Genomic DNA, 23,075 nt, shown 5'->3' on the forward strand with positions numbered 1-23,075 from the left:
TGAAAATGAGTTAAGTCAACAATCACACAGATGGGAATGCCTCTGTTCATCAATAGCATGATTGAGACCTTGTTGGGCTAGAACAAGTTCACCAATAGTGTGATCAACTTTGTTGGGTTAGGATCTTTATTTTATTTTTTCAAGACAACCCTAAATAACAAAAATGGGCCCTGTAGTGGCTAAAGTTGTGTTCTAACCCATAAAAAGACCCTGTGGAATGGACTACTCAAACCTGCTCAGTATCTAGACTAGTGGTTTTTAGCCCTTTTTGGGTACCCCTTTGAATTTAAAATTGGCAACCAAAAAAGGCCAACAATGCTGCACCCAGCACAGTTATTTCCTACTGTTTATTAAAAAGTTTTCAGTGTTTTGTACCATGCATAATCTTAACTCCAAAGGTCTGTGACAACATGGAAGTAAGGGCATCACGAGGTGAAGGAAAAGAACAGCCGTTTTGGGGATGACAAAGAACCCTGTCAAGATACTTCTGAAATGCTTGAAAACTCTGGCACAGCTCAGAACTCTTTTCTTGAAATTTTAAGAAAGCTCTGCCATCTGTCCATTGGTGTTAAGCAGAAATGACATTGCCCTTCTTTGTAACTAGTCATTCACCTTGTCTTCAGAGAATAAAGCACATCTTGTTTGAGGAATTATGCAATCTTATTTGGTATGATTTTTTTCTCCATTTAAAAAGTTAGCCAGGTTCTGTAACATATCTATACAAGTAAGTTCTGAAACAGAAGAAAACCATCAGAGGGGAGATGTTTCTATATTTTACACACTAATTAATAGTTCACTACATCTTTGGGCATCAGGTATAGATCATTTCACCTGCTGCATGCATGGGAACATGATGCCCTACATACACAAAGGCAGAAATCCAAAAAGGAAAGATGAAAGTTATTTGCAGGTAGAATTGGTACAGCTTCATCAAGCTCCAAGGGAGAGATGCTGAGATTGACCATCTAGAAGCCACAGGGCTTTGGTATGCTCTCAGGAATAATTTGGGAGGAGGGGGAGAGGTGGCAGATTGCTTAGCATGGGCAGCATGATAGCTTTGTTATACTCTTCAGTTACAGCCAAAGGATAAGGAGCAACCCCATGCAATCAGTCTGTATGGTTGACAACTGTAAGATTTCCTTAGCAAAGAGGACAGTGGAAAGCGCAAGAAATTACTACCAAAGCTTGAAAAGTATAGGCAAAGAGAGATGTGGTGGCTCTGATGAGAGGAAACCCTTCCCCTCAAAATACAATTATTTAGAGTTGAAAAATAATTCTTTTCACTTTTTCCCTCTTTCTGCCCCAACAGAAAAATTGGAAATTTGGCAAATGGGGAAGGTGGACATTTCATAGAACATTTCCTTTGACAATAATGAATAAAATGCTTTTTAACACCAGGTTTTCAAATATTGTTACAGCTGCTTTTTACTCCCTCAAAATTATTTCTAAAAATTATATAAAAGGCCACTGAAAAAGGCCTATCAAAAATGATGGACTGAAACGTCTTCTCAGCCCCCATACTTCTAATGCTGCATCTCTAAACCAGCCTGCCTGGATTGCTACTCGGCCAGGGCAATGATGACAGTGATGGAAGCAATGACGTCATCGGTGTAGGTATCTATGGGAATGATGTGGCATCAAATAATCGAAAAAACATAGTTGGCATTGGAAAAATGATACCAGCGTCGAGGGCATCAATGGCCGGGTCGATGGCAACGTCGAGGGCATCAATGGCTGGGTCGATGGAATGGACCCTGGCATCGATGGCATCTATAAAATAAAGGATGGCATCGATGGAAATGACCCTGGCATCGATGGAAGTGCCTTGGGCGATGGTGGCATCGACCCAGGCATGGATGGCACTGACGAGAAAAGGTGTATGTCGATGGCATCCATCCGGGCAATGATGGTACCGATGAAACCCTAGGAAAAATCAGTGCCATGGATGAAAAACATGGATGGCACTGATAGAAACGATGCATGGACCGATGGTATCAGTGTACCACGGGGGGAGTGGTACTGATGGCATCTAAGAATCCAGGATGGTCTGAAGGGGGTACAGACTGTAGCGATGGGGCATCGAGTGCACGAGGGTACCGAGGAATCGAAGAACCTGAATCAACAGGGGCCCTGGAGGCAACGGAAACCGTGGAAGTCCCTGTCCCACTAGCGCTAATAACCAGGCAGAGTGTCACAGAGGGACACTCGCAGGCTATGTGTGGCTAACTGAAAACATAGGGAGAGGGAAGGCCGCAGTCTGTTGGCAGGTCTGGGAGGTGACAGGAACCGACCAAAAAAACATGGCATAGTACTCACCGAGCATCGAATAACGTACGCCAAGGGAGACCCGTGCAGGGAAAAGTGTTTGTGAAGTAAAAGTTTAAGTGTTTCCGTGAAGAAAAAGTATTAGAATTTCTCACAGAGCTCCTAATCGCTATGCTTACTGCAGAGCGGAAAAAAGAAGACTGAGGGAGACACCTGTGGTTCACAGGGATAATTGCAGGCTGAGCATGCTCAGTGCACTCAGTGTGCCAGTGTCAGTCAAAGCTTTGTAGAAACTTTGACAGAAAGGTTTTCCGTACAGGGCTCCATCCTGTGATGTCACCCATAAGTGAGGACTACCATCCTGCTTGTCATGTGAGAACATTTTTATTGTATTTAAAGCCTAGATCCAATATACTACATATATATCTCTATATTTGTTTTTTGGGTTTTTTTTAGGATGTCCAAAAAATTCTTGGCATCTCACACCTTGTGTTCCAATATCTAGGCATCTAAGACTTAGGCGCCTCTAGTGATAGGTGCCATAAAAACTTAAGCGCACAGATAAGCGGACAGACAGTTAAGGAGCTGCTTAACTTGGACGCACAGACTACTAAGCTGCTTAAGTGTCCAAAACCTGGATACACAATCTGGACGCATAGCTAGACACCCACACCAAACTGACAATCCTGTAGAAGGCAGCCTAAAGAAAGCATGCAAACCACCTTCGAGGCCCACCATGTGGCGAGCAGGTAAAAAGCCTCAGAGCGGGCTTGCTGACAGAGAGTGCTCAACTCACCAGGCTGCCTACATCCCTCGACCTCCCACGGAGCAGGTCGAATGTCGGAACGGCGCGCCAAGTACGGAGACTGGGGGGAAGGAGGAAGCCCTACACCAAAAAACCCTCCCCCTTTGGGTCTGAATTTAAAAAAAACAAAACAAAAAAAAAACCAAACTTACCTGAGCTCAGCCTTATCTGGCTGAGTATAGAGACGGTCTCTGGTTGTGGGAGGAGAGGGCATTTGCTAAGTCCATGCCAGCTGAAAAACCAGCTACTGGACCAAGGCACTCATCTGAGGGACCTCGGAAATTGTCTCAGGAATTCTCAACTCTTGGTATCACCATAGGAGAGCAGGGCAAATTTTCCTTATTTCTCCTTTTTCAAATTGAAGCAATCCCCCGCAGAGAGATGCATTACCACTATCTGCTGGAGATGGAGAATACTGGCAGGCTGTCACCACAGGGGGATATATACTGTGAAAACAGTTTGCTCCTTCTCCATCTGCTGGTAGAAGTGCATAACCCACACTTGACTGGAAGCTAAGAAAGGAAACATTTCTGCTAACCTTGATACCCATCTCCTAACTACTTAACAGCACTAAATTACTAAATGAAGTAATGGATTAAAGTATTATTGGAAACATACTTTCATACTCACTACTGCTTTTATATAGACTTTTTAGTAGCAAAATTATTAACAGCAGAGCTGCAGCTAATTCTGATTCTTATACTGTTTGAGCTCTCTAGCATTCTTTAGCATCATACATTAGTCAATATCTTTCCAAAATATTTAACAATACTACCCTGATTCCTACACTATCCAGTTTTGATATTTACCAATATATACAAATTAGCTACCAAACAAGACAGAGGGATCCTGCTCAACACCAATATTGGTTGCTAAACTTTTTTCCTTTGAATGCCAGTTTCCTACTGTTGTGGCACCCAGTACACAGCAAACTCATATGGTAGGAAAGGCAGGAAGCATTACCTGCTAAGATATCTAACTAAACATTAACTAACAGATATCAAAACTACTGTGCTACTCAATTTTCCCTTCTCCTGTTAGCAATGCCTATGTAGTACTGCAATCGTAGAAGCTATGATTGCAGTCACTAATCTGCTGCAGCATAGGTCTTTAAGGATTCTCTTATTATTTGACAGATTTATCCCTTAGTATAACTGCTTCTTCACCCAATTCAAGATTAATTTATAAAAGGAATTCAATAGATTGCTAAGGACAACCATAACATTGCTAACCCTGACAGAACCAAAAGGTTTGTTTGTTTATACATAAAGATAAAAGAAAAGAACAGGAATTTTTCTAACTTTGGAACTAGATCACTGGAATGTGAAATATACAAAAATTACCTTGTCAATAGTGAGCATGTAGAAGTGAGTGATATCATTCTCTTGTGCATGCTTAATTCTTGCCATACACTCTTCTTCGTCAATTATTTCACCAACATACTCATTTACAAATTCTCCCTACAGAGAGAAAATTCACTAATGAATTATACATACCTCTTAATGGTAATTAGTTTTATAGATCATTAAAAACTATATTTAAAAATTGTATATGCGCATCATCTAAAATTCTAAGCAGCTTACAAAGATAATAATTACTCAGTACTTTTTTTTTTTAAGTATTAAAAGATTATCTTAAGTAAAAGGAATTTTTTTTGTCCCATTTCTTCCTGCTCCTTTGGTCTTTTAACAATTGTAACTAGACTCTACTAAGCCTGGGGTTTTCACCTATTTGAATGTCCTTCTCCTAAATCAGCCCAGTCTTACAGTAACAGTCCTTGGCAGAGACTTCAAAATATAGTTCCCTCTGGATCCTGGCTATCATGATTTCTACATCCACTATGTAGCTTAAAAAATAACAGATGAAGATCAAAATGTTTCATCTAGTCTGTTCAGTTGAAATTTGTCCACTTTGGTAAGTACTTATTTAAATCTCCCTATGCAATCTAAAACAGCTCCCTCTTTCCCATGTCTTATTTGGCTTCTCAACCCTTTTACTATTACTTTGCTTGACCTAGGCATGCCCACAATCCTGCTTCCACTACCTCCCTTTCAGGCCTTGCTATCTTCACCTTTGCATCTTATAAAACCAATTCTTTAGCCAACATCCAGACCCCTTTCTTCGTCTTATTACCAAATTCTGTAATGATTCCCTGATTCCCATAGTCACCAAGATCAGTGTAGCCGTTGTAAATAATTCAGCCTCCCCAAGCTCACTGAAGTTTGGGTTTTAAACACAGTCCCTTTATGTAGGTCACCACAGCCTTCTTGGAAGACTGATGCTATTGTACTACTGCTATTTATGCAAATTACTCTAATGCTTTCTTGATTGCCCAATGCAATCACTCCTGCTGCTGTTTTGGGATGAACCAGCACTCTGTAAAGGTTACTTCAATGCTCCAACTACCATCCTCTTATCTCCAGAGATTTTCAGACAATCACATGCTTTTTTAAAATTCCATCATCATTTTTATTTCTACCACTATCACTGCTGACAGATAGATGAGATTCCTTCCTCCAAGGGCTGTAAATGAAGCCTCTTAAGCTGACCCAGGAAGTAGAAGCATGGCCCAGGAATTGAATCTAATTCATTTGAATGGCAGCACACTGCACTTGCCACACAGCTGGTCCACAGAAGGTGAAAGTATTTTTCTTTACACTTATTCAAAAAAATATATCTAACTACAATAAACTTAACTATACTGAAAGGCTAGCATGGCCATAAAAATTATATTTGGTGAATATGGGGCAGTGATTTTTGCAACAGAAAGTAATTTGATATTTTCAGCAGTAAGAGGTACTCAACTCATCAAATCCTTGGACTGGGTACTATGTCCTCCTTTCTTATAGACTACTGCTATATGTAGTACCACTGTACTTGGACTGTCCCATTGTAGCCTGTGGGGCTATTCATACATACTACATATTTTATAGTCATACCTTTTTTATGTCTCTTTTAGCGATCAAACCCCATCCTTTGCCATCAGTTTTAATAATCTTGGTTTCTGGATACTGCCGTTTAGTAAAGCCTTGATTTTGGCACCGTTCTCCTGCTGGACAAACTTGTGGATGGCATTCATACATCAACATCCGGTTCAGACACTCTGAATCAAAGCCACATGGATTTTCTCCTGAGGGTTTACAATTGCACTTGGGAATCTCAGAAATGTCAGCAGTGTGAATCAGAACTTTCCCATAAGGTTTATTCACCTTCAGAAATAAAAACAGTTCAAACATTTTATACAGCTTGGTTAAATCTACATTAATTAATTTGGTCAGCATTTTAAAATAAACAAAATTTGAGGAAAAACTTACTAAAGAAATTCTTACCTGAACCGCTCCCTGTCCTCCAAAAAAGAACCTTTTGAAGCTTTAAATCTGGTTAGACATTTCCTGCAATAAAACTATTTCCCTGTAAAACTGACCTTGATGTGTTTATAAGGTGGAGGTTTGCGATCATTTTCTTGAATCTCTCTAGTTTCCCGCTGAAGCTTTATTTCTTGAAAACGATTTTCAGCATCCTGTAAAGCTAAACATTAATAAAGTCTGTTAATGAGAATCAATATGTACAGGACAAACTATTCTTGCCTTATAAACAATATCAGCATTGCATTTTGCATGAAACTTTTCCGTCTTCTCAATTATCATACTTAAGTCTTTATATTATATATCAAGGAGGAATACTGTAACTTCTAGTCTTATCTTTACCACCTTAAAGGATCACAGGAAAGGCAGTGGTACAAGACTTCTAATAGATGCCATGAGATCAGCTGATAATGCTGCTGCTTAAAAAAAAAAATCCAGCCTGGCAAGTAATAGTCCTAGAATTTGTAAAGAAGTAACTCATTATCCTTGCTTACGTTTATCAAAAGGAATTAACCACTATTTTGTTAAGCTGCAAAAATTCAAGATTAACATTTCACATACATATGCTCAACCAAGAAATATTTCCATTCAACTGTTTATATAATAAAATGGAATTAAAGGAGTTTTCTATTTGAGTGAGAAAGCCCTTAGCCAAGATTATCTTTACATCAAAGTTTGGACCTAGCTTTTATATGTCATTATAGATACCATATAGCTCTGTGATGGTAGTGAGAAGTTCTAACAGTCTTGGGTTTTTATCTCATTGCATACACAGATTTGTAGTTCTCATTTCTTAAGAAGCAGAATTACAATTCCAAGCATGCAATGAATGGAAAACTAGATTGGGCTCATCACATTTCCAGCAAGAGAAATCTCCTTTGTTAAAATAGCTGCTAAAGAAAATATCCAAATGTAATAAAGTATATTTTAAATTAATGATCTTGGAATAAAGCATTTATTATATTTTCTTTAGGAATCTCCACAGAGCTTCAGATTTTAGCATGTTTGCATCTAATGGCTCCTGAAAGCCTCCAAGTTCCATCTAAATTTCTATGTTGGAGCTTTTTTCTTGAAATTATAAAATATAGATATATTAATAGAAAGCTAAGATTTAAAGGTCTGCAATGATATATGACACAGGCCTGCATGATCAACAAGGCCAGAGAAATCATCCCTTAAAAGATTGCGACAGGACCAGAAAAAAGTGCTGAATAAAATAGAGACCAAAGGTGCCTCATTACATAATGTTCCAGCTCTCTCAGACATCTAGCTCCAGTAAATACTTGTAAGCACTAAAAGGCAAAAAAACCCCAAAACTAAATAAGTTATGGACTTAAATCACACCTCTTCACTCATCAGAGACTGAATATAGCAAACAATTGGAGGTTTCTTTCATTCCTATTTTATCAGTTCAGTTGAGCTCAGTAGTGTTTGGAAATCGTTACACCTGAAAGTGTGTTTGTGATTGAATTTGTGATCTCAAGTCAATGGCTTCTCATCTATAAAACCACCATAAAAGGGGATAGAGCAGTTTTTAAACTGCATCTTTGGGGGGAAAACTAGTGTCACCCAGGAGTACAAGATTTGGTGTGAAGTTATCTTTAGAACACACTGTTAAAACAGGGAAATTAGAAGTTACTGGAAAAGGGTATGAATAATTTCAAACTATCTGAATCAATAATAAGTACACCGTAAACAGGAATAAAAAGAATACATTTTGTCCTATATGCAAATACCAGAAGACTAAAATTAAGATCCAAAAATTATAGCACTAAATGAAGATTAAACATCTCAGAATCTCAGAGGAAATAATGAGATACTGATAACAAGCTACAAAATATATTAAGAGCAAATTGAACTAACTGTGGAGTGGCACTATGTGTTAAAGATGGCAGAGTCAGATAAGATAAGTGTTCTATAAAACTGCACACTGGATTCTCTAGGGATATAAATTCAATGCATGACAGGAAATAGTATAGCAGTGGAGTTAATATTACTTTTCACTTGACCAGAATGATGGGAACAGACTAGGAATGCTAATAAAGTTTAGACGAGCTAGTAAAACTGGAAGCATAACAATGGGAGATTTCAATTATCCTAATAGTGACTGGGTAAATGTCTCCTCTGGGCAGACTAGGAACACAAAATTTCTTGATGTCAAATGACTGCTTCCTGAAGTAGCTGATCCTGGAACAGATGAGAAGAGGAGGATAAAGTCAAGGCATAAAAACTATATATATTATTTGCTTCCTTCTTCACTGCTGCATTTGTAGGTGGAGATTTAGAGAAAACAAAGCAAATCATTATTAATCTAGAAGAGGTACATACTAGAGCAAACAGACCATCAAAACAGTAGCAAATCATGAGGATCTGAAAGTATTCAACCCTGAGTCCTGAAGGAATTCAAACATGAAATTGCAGACCTGCTACGTATCAGTATTCTATCATTAAAATCTGCCACTGTACCTGAAGACTGAAAGGTGGCCAATGCAATGCTAATATTTTAAAAAGTCTCTGGGGGTAATCAAAGAAACTACAAACAGGTTAGCCAGATATCTCTGTGTTGGGTAAAATGGTGAATGCTATTGTTAAAAACAAAAATTAATTGGCATATGGACAGACCCTTTGGGGCGGATTTTCAGAGCCCTGCTCGCCGGTAAGCCTATTTTACATAGGCCTACCGGCGCGCGCAGAGCCCCGGGACTCGCGTAAGTCCCGGGGTTTTCGGAGGGGGCGTGTCGGGGGGGGGGCGGGCCCGAACCGCGCGGCGTTTTCGGGGCGTGTCGGGAGCGTTCCCGGGGGCGTGGCTACGGCCCGGGGCGGCCCGGGGGCGTGGCCGCGCCCTCTGGACCCGCCCCCAGGTCGCGTCCCGGCGCGCAGGAGGCCCGCTGACGCGCGGGGATTTACGCCTCCCTCTGGGAGGCGTAAATCCCCCGACAAAGGTAAGGGGGGGCTTAGACAGGGCCGGGTGGGTGGGTTAGGTAGGGGAAGGGAGGGGAAGGTGAGGGGAGGGCAAAAGGAAGTTCCCTCCGAGGCCGCTCCGATTTCGGAGCGGCCTCGGAGGGAACAGGGGTAGGCTGCGCGGCTCGGCGCGCGCCGGCTATACAAAATCGATAGCCTTGCGCGCGCCGATCCAGGTTTTTAGCAGATACGCGCGGCTCCGCGCGTATCTACTAAAATCCAGCGTACTTTTGTTTGCGCCTGGAGCGCAAACAAAAGTAGGCCTATTCGCGGAGTATGAAAATCCGCCCCTTTGTTTTCAGATTTATTTTTCTTGGGAATTTATCCATGTTTATTACATTAAAAACAAAATCAAGAAAGATCTGAAGGTAAAATGACATTTTCTGGGTAAATATTTTTTCTTGTAATAAAAATAGATGAATTCCCAGTAAAAATTTAAAAAACTGTGAATGAAGGCCCCTTCATGTGGGTAAGCATAGATTTAGCAAAGGGAAGAGCAAGTTTGTTTACTGTAAACGGTGTTTTCCGTAGATAGCAAATGAATTAGCCATGCTGTCTGGGAATCCCCAGCTGAGTATTGAGCGCAAATTGTCCATATCATGTGTCCATGACGAAGAGAAAGCAGTGCACTCAATATGGTAAACAGGAGGCAGACAGTTCATATGTTCTGTTGTTGCTGTGCTCAAGACGAGCCCGACTTGAGAATAGTCTGCCCCATGCGTACTTCGTCCGCAGTCTGCTTGTCTAAACAGTAGTGGGACGTGAATGTATGCAGTGAGGAACAGGTGGCTGCCTTACAAATGTCCAGAAGAGGCACTTTGTGAAGATGAGCTATTGAAGCAGCCATAGCACGGACCTGGTACGCCTTGGGTGTGGCGGACAGCGTCTCTGAACGTTGTTGGTAGCAGAATTGAATGCAGTTCGAGATCCAGGATGATAGTGTTCGCTTGGATACAGGGAGTCCTGGGGCATTCGGGTTGAAAGAGAAAAAGAGCTGAGAGGCTCCGTGGTCGGAATGAGTGCACTGTTTATAATAAACAAGCGTTCATTTGCAATCTAATGTGTGGATTTTTCACTCGCCCTCGTTTGCATGAGGTTTTGGGTAGAAGGTTGGGAAGAGATGGTTTGGTTGATGTGGAAAATGAAAACCACCTTTGATAGGAAGCTGGGATGCGTATGCAGCATAACCTTGTCATGGTAAAACTCTAGGTGGGTGGTGGGGTAGTGAACTAAGGCTTGTAGTTCACTGATATGCCTTGCGGAGGTGAGGGCGACCAGGAATAGCACTTTCAAGGAGAGGAACCTGGGAAGACAAGTGTCCAACAGTTCAAAGGGTGGTAGCATGAGTTGTTACAACTCAATGCCTATGTCACACGGAACTGGGGGCTTCCGAGTCTGAGGTTGGAGACGTTAAGACCCCTTTCATGAATCTGGAGATGAGTGGGTGACAAGAGATAGGTTCCTCGTCGAGAAAAGTGTGGTAAGCAGCTATGGCACTGAGGTGCACGAGGCTGTGGCGAGACTTTCCCGGTAAAGTAGATGGAGATAATCCAGGATACGTTCCGGTGGGCAGGTGAGTAGATCCGCTCCCTTGGCCGAGCACCAAGAAGCATAACATGCCCATTTCCGCTGGTAGCTGAGTCTAGTCGAGGGTTTCCTGGAGGAGACTAGGATATCCTGAAGATGAAGAGATATATTCAGGTGTTGGAATATGAGCCTTTCAATCTCCACGCAGTGAGATTCAGAGATGAATGAAGTGGGTGAAGCAGAGATCCCCCTTTTCGGTTGATGTGTTGCAGTAGGACTAGGTAGTGGTACCACGGCTGCTGTGCCCACGCTGGGGCGATGAGTATTAAATCTGCATTGTCTGCGATGCACCTCTGGATTGTGCGGGAGATGAGAGGTATCTGAGGGAAAACATAATGCAAGCCCTTCATCCAATTTATGAGGAACACGTCCTGTGCCAGCCGGTGTGCACTGGGGTACACTGAGCAAAAGAGGTTGACCTTTCTGTTTTGTTCCATTGTGAAGGGGTCGATCTGGGGAAGACCCGAGTGGAAAAAATTTGATTGGCTACATCTTGATGAAGTTCCCACTCGTGGGGGTGAAAAATTCTGCTCAATTTGTCTGCTCTGGAGTTGTTGATTCCAGGCAGATAAATGGCCTGTAGGGAGATGGCTCTGCTGATTGACCATTCCAGGATTTCTACAGCTTCTCTGCAAAGGCTCCAGGAACCTGACCCTCCTTCCTTATTTATGTAAAACATGGCGACTTGGTTGTCTGTGTGGATCATGACATTCTGCCCGTGGAGGGGCTGCTCTAGGATGTTTATTTGTTGTGTTCGTTCCCATTTGGACCACAGTCCTTGAGTCTGCAGGTGGGTGAGGTGGGCTCTCCAACCTGTGGAAGAGATAATCCCATCTTCAGTGCCAATGGTGTCATCCACCATCGTAGGTCTCTCTTCATGCTGGACATTATTGTGATCGGGGTGAAGAGGGGGCTGCAGAACTGGTTCCATTGGGTTTTCAGGCCCCACTGCAGTTGTCGCACATGCAGTCGCGTGTGAGGTACGACATAGATGGACGCTGCCATGTGTCCCAGAATGGTTAGGATTTGGCGGACAGGGGCAGTTGTGGTCATTTGGAGGCGACCTGCAAGAGTCATCAGAGCAAGCGCCTGGGATTTCGGAAGGAAGGCTCTGTCCTGGATTGTGTCGATTTGAGCACTGATGAACTGTAAGATTTGAGAAGGTTGCACATTTGATTTTCATAGTTTACGAGGAGACCTAGATTGTCTAGGCAAGATATGGTTTGAAGAAGATTGGTTGGGAGCTACAAGCAGCCAGTCGTCCAGGTAAGGAAATATCTGAATGCTCCGTTGACGGAAGTGCGCCACCGCTACTGCTAGGCATTTTGTGAAGACACTGGGGGGCGTAGGAGAGGCTGAATGGGAGAACCTTGTACTGAAGTGCTGCCCGTTCACAATGAAACAGAGGAATCACCAGGAGGCAGGATGCATGGGTATGTGCGCATATGCATCCTTCAAATCCAGTGAGTGCATCCAATCCCTGGGTCAAAGGTAAGGTAGGATGGATTTGAGGGATGTCATCTTGAATTTTTCCCTCTGTAAATACTTGAGAGAGCATAGGTCCAGGATGGGCCGGAGGCCCCTGGACGTCTTGGGAATGAGGAAGAACTGAGAATAGAAACCTTGTTGGAATTGCGAGGGGGGCATATCCCGAATGCACTGTTGCTGGAGAAGATTGTTGATCTGCTGAAGCAGTGGTCCACAGTGTGCATTGTGATGTTTCTGGCGGACTAGATGCAGTAAGGTTGGAAAGTAAAGGAAGTTGAGGGAATATCCATTCCATATGATGTTTAAGATCCAACAGTCGAATGTGATGCTGTCCCAGGCCGGAAGGAACTGGGATAACCTGCCTACTATAAGTGATGGTAGTGGTGGGGATGCAGCTCCTAAAAACCATCTGGGGCTTTCGGGGGATGAGGGTCCGAGGATTGATTAAGTTGCCGAGGTGGGCGAGGGCGCTGATGTAGCCCATGCTATTGGAAGGGCTGTTGACGGCTCGGTTGGTACGAAGAGGGCCGGTAAGATGGATACCGTCTATATGGCTGTCGAGGGTAGGCTGTCTTCCTATACGAGGAAAAAGGACGCCTGGATGAAGGACCTTCGGAAATGACAGGACAGCCATCTTCTGCTCCTTGTCCGTCAGCTTGTCTCCAAAAAGGTTGTCTGGAAGACAAGGAAGATCCGCCAATTTCTCATGAACATCATCTCTAATGGCGCTCGCTCGTAGCCATGCTAAGCGGCACGCTGCTATGGTGTTGGCGGAAGTTTAAGCTGATGTATCAAACCCTTCGTATATTGAGCGAAGTAAGTGACGCAGGCCCTCTTCCATGTCATGGAATTCCTGTGGTGGTCGATCGTCGGGGGACGAGACCTGTAACAGGGGCTTCAGAGAATGGAGGCATTCATACAGATACTGAGTCGCATAGAACTGGTTTAACATCCCTGACAAACGTTTTCTTGCTGAAGTTTTTAAGATTTTTGCAGTCCTTACCGGGGGGGGGGGGGGGTATTTGAGTGGAGCTTAGATTTCTTTGACCTCTGCATTGCGGACTCCACGATGTCTGATGCATGAGGGAGCTGGACCATTGAGTAAAACGGTGACTCCTGCATGCGGTATTTCAGATCAGTCTTCCGGGAAGTTGGTTGGCCCGAGAAGGGGGATTCCCATGCTTTGGTCATTATGGAATTTAAGACCACGTGAGAAGGCAGCTCCGTAGGTTCGGCAAGAGTGTCAAAGATTTTCAATATTCCCATCATCTCCTGCCTGGTGTCTGGGACCTTCCTTGTCTCTATACCCAGGCGTTGGCCCACTTTCTCCAACAACTTTGAGTAGGAGAGATCCTCCAGGGGAGAAACGGGTTCAGGTGGAATTTCTGCGGGATCTGACTGGTATCCTGTGGAAGAGCCTGGGGAGGAGGATGGCTAGGGGGAGTCCTCTGCAGGGGAAGATGGCTGCCAAGGCTCATCGACGGGGGAAGATTCTGGGCCTGGGCTGCCTTGTGGTGACGGAGCGAGAATGGTCTCTTCAGGCAGTTGCTGAGCTTGTTGCTCAATTGAAGTGAGGAATTGTGTCAGGATCATGCAGATCTGTGACATGGCCTGGGAGGCTAAGCCTGCTGAAAGGGGAGGCCTTGGCTGGGTCAGACCACTTGGGGGTATCAATGCCCGCAGGATATCACTGTCAGGGGGGCGCCTGCCCTTCTCAAACAATGGGTCCTAAAGGCTTGACGCACTTTGGCGACATGAGGCCATGGAGAGGCCAGAGAATACATCTGACGAGGCTGAGGAACTGCGGGATATCCTGGGAGAAGAGGGATCTCCCTCCGAGCCTCGACAAGGGGAGGAGAGGGCTCCCTGGACCATTTATGCCCCAAGGTGTGTTTTTTTTGGCGGCCTAGAAGGTGTCTTCGTCAGCTGCGTCGGTGCTGATGGAATCACAGTGTGATGAGATGCAAGGGTATGTGTCGGAGAGCTTCGTCTTCGATGCTGGAGCGTCAATGCGTTGGTGTTCTTTTGGTGTACCGTCGCTTTCGACGCTGATTGCTTCCTCTGTGCCATCTCCCGCACCGTGCCTCGGTATCAGGGCTTGCTTCGGCACTAGTTCCGATAGACCAGGGGGGGTCCGCAGAGGTGGCCCGACAATGAGAGGGTGCCTTAGACTTCCAGTGGTGTCCCAGAGAGGATCCAGTGGACACCTCTGAGGGGGGCATAGGAACCAGATGCCGCTCCATGGAGTTGACAAAAAGGGCAGACCTCTGCCGCTGGCTTGCGGGGACTTGCAGCCACATTCCCAACAATTTGGTTGGTCATAGTCAGGACCCAGGCAAATATAACACTGATCGTGCCCATCAGTGGCAGACAATTTTGCCACATTGACAGAACTTTAAGCCTGGTGGATGAGGCATCTTAAGTTCATCGCTGTTCTAGTTTTTATTTTTTTTTTCTTCACAGAAATGTTTTCTCAGAGAGAAGGAGAGCTCTGCGTGCACTCAGTTGCGTGGAAAAAAATGGCCTGAGGAGATTCGGGGAAACAGGAACAAGCAGGAACACCTCACTAACAAAGTTCAGTGATCTTTGAGAGCTCTGCCACCTAGTGGCATGGAGGATGTCCCAGACAGCATGGCTAATTCATGCTGCTTATCTACGGGAAAATTCATGCCTTATTAATTTATTAGATTTCTATGAAGGTACAAGGTAAGAAGTTGCAAGTTCTTGTATACATAGTTATTGTTCCCTGTAAAGGCATTGCTGGAAAGTTGAGTTACTTGTAAACCGATACGATGTGCAAACGGTTGTCTGAATATAAAAAGTTCTAAATAAATAAATAAATAAGCAAGCAAGCATACATTTAAGGGTAAGTCAAAAGAAGGTATATCTAAATTTTCAGAAAACATTTTATAAAGTTTCTCATGTGAGACTATTGTAATGGGAGATACATCCCATTACGACAGCTGAACAGGAAAGGAATGCAAACCAGGGCTGATTGGACCAAAAGCTCAGTCGGGGGAGGGGAGGACTACAACTCCAAGAGGGCCGAGGGAGAGGAAGTTGAGCACCTGAAAGGAGAGGAAGTTGAGCATGGCTGGGAACCAGATGTAGAGCGGATTAAAAGAGAGGAGACAGACAAACGAGACTAGTGGGAATGGCAGGAGGAAGAGGATAGCGAAGGTGGAAGCAACTGATACTAACTGCACAAAGGACCCCTAGAGAATTGCCATGGGGTGGAGTAGGAAAACGCTGAGGTATATGTGCTGATTTGAACGTGACTTTTTCAGTGTTGGTTTTCCTACTGAAGGGGCAGTGGCAATTCACCCCAGCTCCAGAGAGTCACCCGGGCAAAGGGAATCTTACGGATTGTGGTGCGTGGGAACCCTGAAAGCAGAAGCAGCTGTGCGGGACTACCTTTAAAGGCTTTGGGATATAAGCAGTGAAGGGGGGGGGGGAGGATGGGCCCAACCGGGACTGAACTGTGATAAAGAAGCCAGTGTGCCAGGATGAAGCTAAGCATTCGGGACACACTTTAAAAGTCTTTTCTGCTACAGGCTGATGTGCTAGGACAGGCACAGCCTGGGGGTGCTAATTCAGTGGCACCGTAGTGCCAGGACTAAGCTGGACTGACAAGACTATGTTTGAACCCCGGTCTACCATGTGCAGGGACATAGGACAGGCATAACCCGGCCAAACTGTACTTGGGGAGTCCAGAGCCTGACTAACCAGTTTTGTTTACAACCCGTGTGGGTGTGGATTCACCCAAGTTTGAACCCAGAGCCAGATCTCGGGGAAAACGAAGGGATGCTTCAGTGAGGAACCATCGGAAAAAGCTCCAGCAGTGGAACTCCAACCGGTGAGCCCTTACACTACTTAAGAAATTAAAAATAATCATAAGATAAAAGGCAATGCCCTGTTGTGGAATGGTAATGGGCTAAAAGGATAGGATGATTAGTTTTCCCCATTTAAAGAGGTTAATGGGAGGCCTCAGGGATTTATTCTAGGACTAGTGTTGTCTAAATTATTTATTAATGATCTGGAAAAATGAGCAAAGTGATCAAATTTTCTGATTACTTAAATTATTCAAAGCAGTTAAAACATGAACAAAGACTGAAGAATTGCAGGACCACTTTGCAAGACTGGGAAATTTAGCATCCAAATGGTAGATGGGATTTAATGTGGACAAATTCCAAGTAATACAAAAAAACAGGATAATTTTTCCACATTAGGAGTTACCACTCAGGAAAAAGATCTTAAAGTTATTCTGAACAAAGTAGAGTTGCTTACCTGTAACAGGTGTTCAAGGGCACCAAGATGTCAGTCCTCACACATGATGACTTCATCCAATGGAGCCCGGCATGAAACTTATGAGCTGCTGAACATGCATTATACAATGTGTTTACACGGAGTTCCTTCAGTCCTATCATATAGAATTCTAAGAAAAAACCCATGAAGTGGAGACAACTCCATGGGGAGACAGGCAGGTCTCGAGAGGACAGACATCCTGCTGTCCTTGGAGAACACCTGTTACAAGCAAGCAACTCCACTCTTTCTGTGAACAAGCAAGATGGCAATCCTCACACAGATGGTCCCCCAACAAACAAGGGGGATTACAACTGGTGCCAATGGGCTTCAGCAACTATATTGTTGTTGGCAACAAGACTTTTTTGTATATATCTTATATATATATATATTAATATATATCTCTCTCTCTCTATATCTATTTATATATCTCTACATCTATCTATATATTTCTATATATATCTACCCGACCATGAAAAAAATTGGTGTAAGATGGATAAATTACTAAGGCCTGGAGCTCACTGACCCTGCATGCTGAAGTGACCGCTGCCAAAAATACAACCTTCTAGATTAGGTACTTCATGCTCAGGAGTGCAGTGGCTCAAAAGGAGCTTTCATCAGCTGAGCTAACACCATATTGAGCTCCCAGGACACAGTGGGAAGTCTTAAGGTAGGTTTCAAATGAAGGAGCCCTTCATGAAACATACAACTATAGGCTGTACAGAAATCGGCTTACCTTCTATACCATGAGTGCTCAAACTGGTCCTATGGGCCCTCCCCCCAGCCAGTCAGGTTTTCAGGATATCCCTAATGAATATGCACGAGATTTATTCACATGCACTACCTCCTGGGTATGCAAATATTTCTCATGCATATTCATTAGGGATATCATGAAAACACAACTGGCTGGAGGGCCCTGTAGGACCAGATTGAAAACCACTGGTTCTACACAAGGGTGATATGCACCATTCGCACTAAGATGGTTTTGAGACCAGCATCAGATGTAGAAGACCCGTGATCATTTTGGTTTGTCTGGTACTTTTTCTATTGTTGCAAGTATTGTATTGTACTGTATATGTATTGATTTTATGCTCGCTTGACTCCAGTACATCGCCGAGGATGAGGAGAAAGAGGGCCTGAAGGTTAGGATGTCACAACCTGCCCTGATCCTGAGTGAAGAGAGTTGGGGAATACAAAGCCTTATGTACCATACATAAACAAATACATGATGAAAAAGCGGACTGGCTAAACACAGCACTACGAGTACACATCTCACACAGAAACCTTCGTTCAGCAAACAAAGCTCTCTTAACCATTCCCTCAGTCAAGACAGCACGACTAACCCAGGTAAGAGAAAGGGCATTATCTTTAGCAAGACCCACACTTTGGAACACAATGCCTCTAAGAGATCAGATTACAAAGAGATCTCAAAACCTTTAAGAAAAGTTTAAAATCATGGCTTTTTAAACAAGCATTTTATAAAGAGACCGGAGAATAGAAAATATACAGGAATAGGCAGAACAGCACCAGCACACAGCACTATTCTCAGAATGTGCATTATAATAGTCTAACAACTCTATTTCACAACAAACGTAATTGTAAACACAGAGAATATGAATTTTACCTGTGAATAGTACCTTACAGGTACACCTGGTCATGACCTACTTCACTAAACAATCAATTGTCTTTTATGATATATTGTAACTGAACCTTTTGTGGCACTGGTTAGAATGTACTATAGTACGCATTCACCTACCTTAATTTATGTGCCTACATGTAAACCGTTGCGATGGTAAATAACATAGCGACGGTATAGAAAAGATTTTAAATAAATAAATAAATAACTAACTCCTGGAAGAGAGGTAACCAAATCTGTCTCAGCCAATGAGGAACTATGAGAATCATAGTCTCTTTGTCCTCTCTGAACTTCAACAAAGTGAAAGAGGAGGATATGCATACAGAAGATCTTGGTCCCAATGCAGGGCAAAAGCATGTGAGGCTAGCCTGCTGTGTCCCCTGTATGTGAAAAAGAAGAGGCAGGACCTTCCTGTTCCAAGGGGCCGAAAACAGATCCACCTCCAGGTTCCACCACAGAGGCGGAAAATCCAATTTGCTACTCCTTAGGCCAGTACCATTCATGGGGTCTTGAGGATCAACTCAGTCTGTCCACTATCCCATTCTCCAGACCAGCCAGATACATGACCCTGAGCACCATCCCTTGAAAGAGGGCCCATGATCAAATCCGGATCGTTTTGAGACACAGGAGGCAAGAGCCTGTATCTTCCTGCTTGTTGATGTAGTATAATCAACATTTGATTGTCTGCTGGATTCACACAATTTTGTTGGACAGCCAAACTCTGCCCATATCACATGAAGCTCTGGGAAGTTGATTCAAAGCTGACATTCCTGGACGAACCAAAGGCCCTGGGAGCTGAGCCCATCTACATGAGGTCCCCAACCCAGGATAGACGCATCTGTTAGAACAATTTGCACCAGAGGAATTTTGAAGGAAACCCCCTCCTCCTTTACCAAACTGGAAATTTCTCAACACCAGGACAAAGAGTTCTGAACAACTTGGATGCAGTCCCAAAGATTCTGAGTGGCCTGGAACCACTGGGACCTCAGGGTTCATTGGGTTACTCAAATGAACAGATGTGCCATAAACAAGCATGGTTGAAGCCATGCGGCCAAATCTCATCATGTGCCAAGGCAATGTCTGCTGGCTCACCTGGATCTCTGCCGTGATGGCCATCAGGGTGATAGTTCTCTGCTGCAGCAAGAAGGCTTTGGCCTAAGCTGTGTCTAGTAGAGCTCCAATGAATTCCAATTGAGAAGATGGGCTGAGATGGGACTTGGAGTAGTTTATGACAAACCCTAATGACTTAATGACTCCAGTACCCGGATGGTCAAGCACATGAACTCCTTGGCCCATGCCCGAGAAGAGCTTTTGATCAATCAATTGTCCAGATGTGGTGTGCTACCACCACAGCCAAGCATTTTGTGTAGCCATGCGGGGCAAATGCAGCCCAAACAGTAGAACAAGGTACTGGAAGTGCTGGTTTCCCACCACAAATCTAAGATACTTCAGGTAAATGGGGGAGATCTGAATGTGAGTGTAGGGGTCCTTTTAGATCTAGAGAGCATAGCTAATCCCCTTTCTGCAAAAAGGGATCAAGGTTCCCAGGGAAAGCATCTTGAACTTTTTTTTTTTAATTTTAGAAACCTGTTCAAGGGTCCTTATGTCTAGGATTGGATGGAGTCCCCAGGTTTTCTTTGAAATCAGGAAGTACTGGGAGTAGAATCCCCACTCCTCTTTGTTCTGGTGGATTGGGCTTAACCACTCTGGCCAGTAAGAGAGAGGAGAGCTTGGAAAAGATTACCTCCTGATGATGGGCTTGGGGGGGGGGGGGGGTGATTTGGAGGAACACCCAACAGATTCATTTTGTACTCTCTGCAGACAAGGCTGAGGACCCACTGGACTGAGATTACACTGGGCCACTGGTTCATGTAGAACCATAGCCTGTCCCTGACTTCTGGTCTCTTGATGGAGAAGGTACAGAGAAGGGCTACCAAAATGATAAGGAGAATGGAACAGCTCCCCTATGAGGAAAGACTAAAGAGGTTAGGACTTTTCAACTTGGAGAAGAGACGGCTGAGGGGGGATATGATAGAGGTGTTTAAAATCATGAGAGGTCTAGAACGGGTAGATGTGAATCGGTTATTTACTCTTTCAGATAATAGAAAGACTAGGGGGCACTCCATGAAGTTAGCATGTGGCACATTTAAAACTAATCAGAGAAAGTTCTTTTTTACTCAACGCACAATTAAACTCTGGAATTTGTTGCCAGAGGATGTGGTTAGTGCAGTTAGTATAGCTGTGTTTAAAAAGGATTGGATAAGTTCTTGGAGGTGAAGTCCATTACCTGCTATTAATTGTTGTCTTAGAAAATAGCCACTGCTATTAGACTTAGTTTTTGGGTACTTGCCAGGTTCTTATGGCCTGCATTGGCCACTGTTGGAAACAGGATGCTGGGCTTGATGGACCCTTGGTCTAACCCAGTATAGCATGTTCTTATGCATATCAGGACAGTGATATGATAGAGGTCTTTAAGATCATGAGAGGTCTTGAACGAGTAGATGTGACTCTGTTATTTACACTTTCGAATAATAGAAGGACTAGGGGGCATTCCATGAAGTTAGCAAGTAGCACATTTAAGACTAATCGGAGAAAATTCTTTTTCACTCAACGCACAATAAAGCTCTGGAATTTGTTGCCAGAGGATGTGGTTAGTGCAGTTAGTGTAGCTAGTGTAGCTAGGTTCAAAAAAAGGTTTGGATAAGTTCTTGGAGGTGAAGTCCATTAACAGCTATTAAATCAAGTTTATTTAGGGAATAGCCACTGCTATTAATTGCATTAGTATCATGGGATTTTCTTAATGTTTGGGTAATTGCCAGGTTCTTGTGGCCTGGTTTGGCCTCTGTTGGAAACAGGATGCTGGGCTTGATGGACCCTTGGTCTGACCCAGCATGGCAATTTCTTATGTCCTTATTATAATGGGCTTTGCTGTACAACTATCTGTGCTGTGGAAAGAGTAGGCCAAGCAAGTTTGCTTACATTTAAACAGCTTTTCCATATGCAGTAGGATGAATTAACCATGACACATGGGTGCCATCATCCGATTGCACTGAATGGACCCATCTCTCAGTTTTGTAAACATTTTACTGAACATGTATGGCGTTTCTTGTGTATATGTTGCCTCATGAGCCCCTATTCTATTTCACATCTTAAGCTTTAGTGAGATAATAGACACTCCAGGAGGCAGGTAACAAATATAGCTAATTTATCCAGTCGTCTCTGGAGAACCCTGCTTATAGGCAAGCAAACGTGTTTCTTTGTCGACAAGCAGGGCTGAATTAGCCATGACATATAGGGGAGTTGCAAACTGAGGCTGAAAATGAAGAAATTACTGCATAAGAAACCTGACCCTAGCAGTGGAGAGTGAGCTACTGGGTAAACAGGTTGCTCAAAACTGTGTATCCAAAACTAGTGTCATATCTTGACATGTTGTTCAGACAATAGTGGGATATGAAGATGTGACCAGATTGCAGCTTTGTAAATGTCTTCAATGGAAGTGCTCCTGAAGTGAACCACTAAAGTCACCATGGCTGTCACTTGATAAGCTTGGTGTTCGAGAATTGCATGACAATCAGTGCACAACAGTGGGCAATACAGTCCTCTGTCCAATTTGTCAGTTCTGTTGGCAACTGCTACTCCAGTCTGTTGGGATCAAAAGAAAGACAGTTGATAAGCCTGACAATGAGACAGTCCTCAAAGAGTACACTAGGACTTCTCTTACAATTCAAAGAGTGAAGAGCCTTCTCATTTTCATGCGCATGAGGCCTTGGAAAAAAGGTAGGAAGATCAATGACGATTAATATGAATAGCTACCACCATTTTTGGAAGAAACTTAGTAGGAGTACATAGGACCACCCTATTGTTGAAGAACTGGAAGTATGGTAAATAAAATATGACTGCTTGTAATTCACTGACCCCACTGAGCAGAGATAATGACCATTAAAAACACATTCCATATGAGGAACTTCAAAGTAGTTTACTGCAGAGGGTCAAATAGAGGCTTCATAAGTTGAGCTAAAACTACATTAAGATCCCAAGGCAATGGAGGTTTAGTGACAAGAGGTTTAGAATATAACAATCCCTTCATACATTTGGATACCAAGGATGAATGGAGATTGGTGCTCCTTCTACTTATTGATGGTATGCTACAATGGCATGGAGGTGCACTTTCACCAATGATGTACTAAGGGAAAAGAAGTACTGAAGTCTTTTGGACTACAAGTCAATGGGGCCAGCCTGTACCAGGATGAAAACCTTTCCCATTTGAAGCTATAGCTGAATACTTCCAGGCAGAGATCAAGATGTCTTTCTTGGAAAGAGCAGGGAGGAAGCTATTATGCCTTCAACATCCATGCTGTGAGGGCCAGAAAAGACAGGTTCAGATGGCAAAGTTTGCCTCTCTCCTGCATGATGAGGGAGGGAGTTGTCCCTAATGGGATCAGAGACTGTTTGGACAGGCAGATGAGAGAGGGGAGTCACACCTGCCCTAGCCATGCCACAATGAGGGCCATTTTTGCACAATCTCAAAGCATCTTCTGGATTGTCCTTGCAATTAATGGGATTGGTGGATATACAAAAAAAAAGACAGACACCGCAGTGTAGTAGAAAAGCATCTGGAGCCGAACTGAGTCTGCTTGAATGTATGGAGCAAAATCATTTGACTTTC

At 43.5% G+C, this 23,075-nt stretch overlaps 1 protein-coding gene across 6 annotated transcripts in view; it reads right to left on the reverse strand.

Moving 5' to 3' along the window:
* NSD2 (nuclear receptor binding SET domain protein 2) overlaps nt 1-23,075 on the reverse strand; it is a 467,195-nt gene that overhangs the window by 66,443 nt on the left and 377,677 nt on the right. For all 6 annotated transcript variants that reach the window (XM_029592506.1, XM_029592533.1, XM_029592496.1 and 3 more), the window contains exons 17-19: nt 6,495-6,598; nt 6,010-6,279; nt 4,414-4,530 (exon numbers count right to left, since the gene is read on the reverse strand). In XM_029592506.1, the coding sequence (XP_029448366.1) occupies nt 4,414-4,530; nt 6,010-6,279; nt 6,495-6,598 (491 nt within the window). The remainder of the gene's footprint in view (nt 1-4,413; nt 4,531-6,009; nt 6,280-6,494; nt 6,599-23,075) is intronic.

Source organism: Rhinatrema bivittatum, chromosome 1 (genome assembly GCF_901001135.1).
Source record: "Rhinatrema bivittatum chromosome 1, aRhiBiv1.1, whole genome shotgun sequence".
NCBI classification, from domain to species: Eukaryota; Metazoa; Chordata; class Amphibia; order Gymnophiona; family Rhinatrematidae; genus Rhinatrema; species Rhinatrema bivittatum.